At 41.5% G+C, this 4,320-nt stretch overlaps 1 protein-coding gene across 1 annotated transcript; it reads right to left on the bottom strand.

Moving 5' to 3' along the window:
* Positions 1–204: 204 nt before the first annotated feature.
* On the bottom strand, positions 205–3,879 carry LOC121939433 (histone deacetylase 5-like; the record flags this gene model as incomplete). Its single annotated transcript, XM_042482455.1, has 6 exons — positions 205–398; positions 537–650; positions 752–863; positions 1,570–1,686; positions 2,930–3,039; positions 3,748–3,879. Coding segments are annotated over 6 exons (779 nt in total), but the record flags the coding sequence as incomplete, so codon positions are not given.
* Between the last annotated feature and the right edge of the window lie 441 nt (positions 3,880–4,320).

The raw sequence follows: 4,320 nt of genomic DNA, 5'->3' as shown, positions 1-4,320 counted from the left end.
ACGTGTGCGTGTGAGCCTGTATGACAGTGTGAATGTGTGTGAACGTGTGTGAAAGTGTACAGATGTGTGCGTGTGAGCCTGTATGACAGTGTGAATGTGTGTGAACGGGTGTGAAAGTGTACAGATGTGTGCGTGTGAGCCTGTATGACAGTGTGAATGTGTGTGAACGGGTGTGAAAGTGTACAGACGTGTGAGCGTGTGAACCTTGTAGTGTTTCTCCAGGAAGTGCTGGTGTTGCTGCTGAACCACCAGCTGCTGCAGGGCTTGGGGGGACTGGGGCAGAGGTGCACTCTGGGTCCGAGCCAACGGCCGATGGCGAGGCAACTTATTGACCGCCCGCATGCCGCCAGACACGCCTCTCTCCGCCGTAACCAGCGGCGACTGGCTGTACATGGGGACTGAGTGGGTGGAAGGACAGAGCAGATACAGGGTTGGACACTGGACGGACACGAACATGGATGTTAGTGCACTCGTGTGTGTGTGTGTGTGTGTGTGTGTGTGTGTGTGTGTGTGTGTGTGTGTGTATGTGTGTGTACCAGCGAGCATGGCGGTCTGCTGTCGGGCCTGCTCCAGCAGCAGAACGTGTTGAAGTAAAGAGGAATGGGCGGAGTGAGAGCTGGGGGGCGGAGTCTCCACCTCATGCCCCACCCCTGCAAACAAACATTATGACATGAAGAGATGCTGTGTGAGATTTTACTCGTTTATTGTGATAATTAAAGCAGAATAAATGATGAGTGATGTCGAGGTCTACCTGCAGGTAAGGAGGACGTGGAGAGAAACTTCCCTGTCAGAGCTCCGCCCCCTCGCAGTGATTGGATGGCTTGACGCTCGGCCTCCTGCTGGGTGGACAGCTTCTGAGGGGCCTGCAGGAACAAGAAACTTTTATTCAAGTTCCCCAAATACAAAGTAACGGTAATCCCCTTGATCATCGTTCTGACGGGGTGTTCAGAGTGTGACCCACCGCGGGAGATTCAAAAAGCAGCTGTTAGCAGTTAGCAGCTAACGCAAAGAGGAACAGCTTCTGTAAATGTCAACAAACTGTTGATAATTTCTGTTTTTGTCAATTTCTAGCTGATAAATGGTCATTTGTGGCAAAAAAAAAAAACATGCATAGCAATCTTCTGGCTAGCTGGTTTTTCTTAAAATAAAAAAAATAAAAGAAACTGCCAAAACTTTTGAAGAAAAATAATTGCAAAAAACTTTCAAAGGTGGAAAAAGTTTCCTTTAAAAATTGAAGATTTTTTAAAAGAAAAAAAAAATCAACAAAAAATTTGAGAGATAAAAAGAAAAAAAACTTAAAACGTTTCTTTACTTTTTTAAACATCATCAAATTAAAAATATTGAAAAAGGCTAAAATGTTTTCTTTAAAAAAACTTATTTGTGAAGCCGATGCCCACAACAAACAACCCAATTTTTTTTTTTTTTTTTTTTAACTTTTCCAAGCTTGGAAATTCCTACTTTCAAATTCCACAGTCACGACCACACTACTGTTTCATGAGGACTTTTTTCTGTACGAGCTGCTGTTGTGTGTTAACATGTTGTTTGGATGAAAATGTGTGTGTGACCCACCGTGATGTGTGTGTTGGCGGGGAGGCCCAGGGAGATATTTGGCAGGGAGGGCGAGGTGTAGAGATTCAAAGGACTCAATGTCCCATCAGCCCCCAGCGTCTGGTGGAGAGACCTCAGCTGCAGACACAGAGCGAGAGAGTTTCAGTGAGTTTAACGGTCGCTCGTCTCTCTCTGTGAATCCTCGTCTCTTTAGGACGTTTAAAGACAATTTCATTAACTAGCTGATAAAAACCGCGTCAAACACATCTGTCAGTAATCAGCTGTTTGATCACACTTCACTTTCGCACTTCAGACTTCATAAAAAACTTGACCTGCTCGTGTTGGGATGAATTAATTATAAGCCTCATTATTCCTCATTATTCAATAAACGAACAAGTGACGTTTTTCTGCAGCGACACAAAAAAACACATTTTTTTAAATCAATATAACGATAAAATCATTTCAATTTTGTTTGCTGCAGATATTTACCAACTAATTTCTGTTTAAATTTTGATGCATTTTATTTTGTTTTTAAAGAGCTTCGGTCCACATTTGTTTCGTAAATGTACAAATAAAATGTTCAAATCAACTGATTTCCTGGATGTTTAAACAGAAGTCCAACTCTGACTGATAAACTGCTCTAAAAGTAAAGAAATACTGAGAAAACAGTCAAAACTGAGCGCAATTTAATCTGTAAAGTTAAACATTGTCCAAAGACAATACTCTACATATCATAAGAGCTACTGGGAACTGTTAACCCTTTGAAACCTGAAAAAATGGCTTGATTTCTTTCAAAAATAGTAATTTAAATAAATAGTAAAAAGTACAAGAAAAATGAATATAAATAAATTAAAAATATAATAAATATAGCTTTTATCCCTAACTTTAAAAAAAAAAAATCTCTAATTTTCTTAATTTGTGCACTAATTTTGTCGTTGCCTTTTTTTCTCACGTTTTTGAAAGAAACTGCAATCATTTGCTCAGGTTTACTTGTGACAGAGAAGTGAAGTCACTCCTGGTTTCAAAGGGTTAATCAGATCTTTTTTCAATAACAGAGTCGCATTTTCTCATAATGCTGAGTTTTGTTATGAACAAAACAATAATTTATTCAAAGAAGCACTTTTTAGGAAAATAAATCTTTGGGAAACTTGCCTGATGATTACAGCAGCATTTTTCCTGGGTGAACATACAATTATAATTTTAAGAAAACATTTTAAAAACTAGTATTTGTGATGCTGAAATGTAATTATTCTGTATTTTTTTGGGGCCACAGTGAGCTGCAGGTGACAAGCTCGAGCTGAGTGGCCTTTATGAAAACCAGCTGGTGCACCACAAGTGTCTGTGAGTTAACCTTTAAACAATAAAGTGTGTGCGTGTGTACCTCAGTCTGTATGTTGGGGACAGACCCCGTGTTGCCGTTGGCGATAGCCGAATTGGAACTGTTGGGACTGCTGGGACCTGAACCCGGAGCGCTGTTACAGAGAGAGGAGACTGGTCCAGAGACACACAGAGGGACAGAGACAGAGAAAGTGTCATTAATCGTCTCTTTATTGACTAAAACTGAACTAAAGTACATACAAGGCAGATCAATAACACGCATACACACACACACACACACACACACACACACACAGTCTGCAGACGCACACACACAACAGCTGGAGCTCATCTGCTCACAGCTCACACTCTGCCTTTTCATTTACTCCTCTCCTCCATGTAGTTTTCTGTTTTAATGAACTGATACCTGTGGCTTTTATTGATATTTTGTTTCTTTATTGACCCAAAACAAACGTTACTTGTTACTTATACAGCAAATCTATAAAAGTGACGTACAGTCACATCCAAAATGCGTTTACAGGTGAACATGTGGGACGTGAGATATGTTTGAATATATGGACTTTATGTACAGTATTCTATTTTGTTTACTTATTTAATTATTATTATTATTATTCATGTGATCAGCTGTTAATTTTATTCACAGTTTAACTGTAACTGAGCTTTTGCAACACATGGCCGGTATCGTGTCAATAAAGCCTACTGAACTGAATTTAAGTTAATTCATCAAATGTCTCGTGTGTTATCAGAAACAGTATTTACACGTAAGTTTTCTGACTGTTTTCCACCTTTGTGATTCGGGTTAGGAGGGTTCGGGTCAGGGGTTCACAGACTGTCCTGTCAGGATGTGCAGTGTGTGTTTACCTGATATCTCTATGGCTCTCTTCTTAAAGGTGCTGATGACGGTCCCGTCCTTCCTGCGAAGGAGCGGAGAGCTCCGCCTCTCCGCCACTTTCTGCTTCAACCGCGATCGCACCTTCAGGTTGGGCTCTGAGACTGGAGACAGGAAGACGGCTCAGCTCGATGAATTTTCTAATAATTCTCCCTTTTTAAAGGTAATTTTCAGGTCTTTTTTGTCATCTGTTCCTTTTTTCCGCCTTTTTAACGTAATTTGTGGGACATTTCCTGCCCCCCCCCCCCTCCTTTTGGAAGGAACCAAACCACTTGCTCAGGTTTACAGGGTTAAGGCGTCTGGTGATTTGCCAGCAGGAGACTATCGGGGCGGATGCAGGAGGCTGTCTGGTAATCCTCCGTCACATTTTGGCTGCAGTCTGCCTGCTGGTGTATTTTGAGGAAGCTTTGGTTTAAAAGTCAAGGTTAAGGACAGAAAGCAGGAAGAGGAAGAAGCGTCCAGGTTTGATTGGTTTAAGCTGCCTAAAGAGGATCCAGGAGCAGAGTCGGCCGATCGGACCGGATAAACCGAGTGGCAGGAGAAAC

Source organism: Plectropomus leopardus, unplaced genomic scaffold (genome assembly GCF_008729295.1).
Source record: "Plectropomus leopardus isolate mb unplaced genomic scaffold, YSFRI_Pleo_2.0 unplaced_scaffold4808, whole genome shotgun sequence".
NCBI lineage: Eukaryota > Metazoa > Chordata > Actinopteri > Perciformes > Serranidae > Plectropomus > Plectropomus leopardus.
Note: the sequence above shows the minus strand (reverse complement) of the source record. Positions and strands in the feature narration are given on the sequence as shown.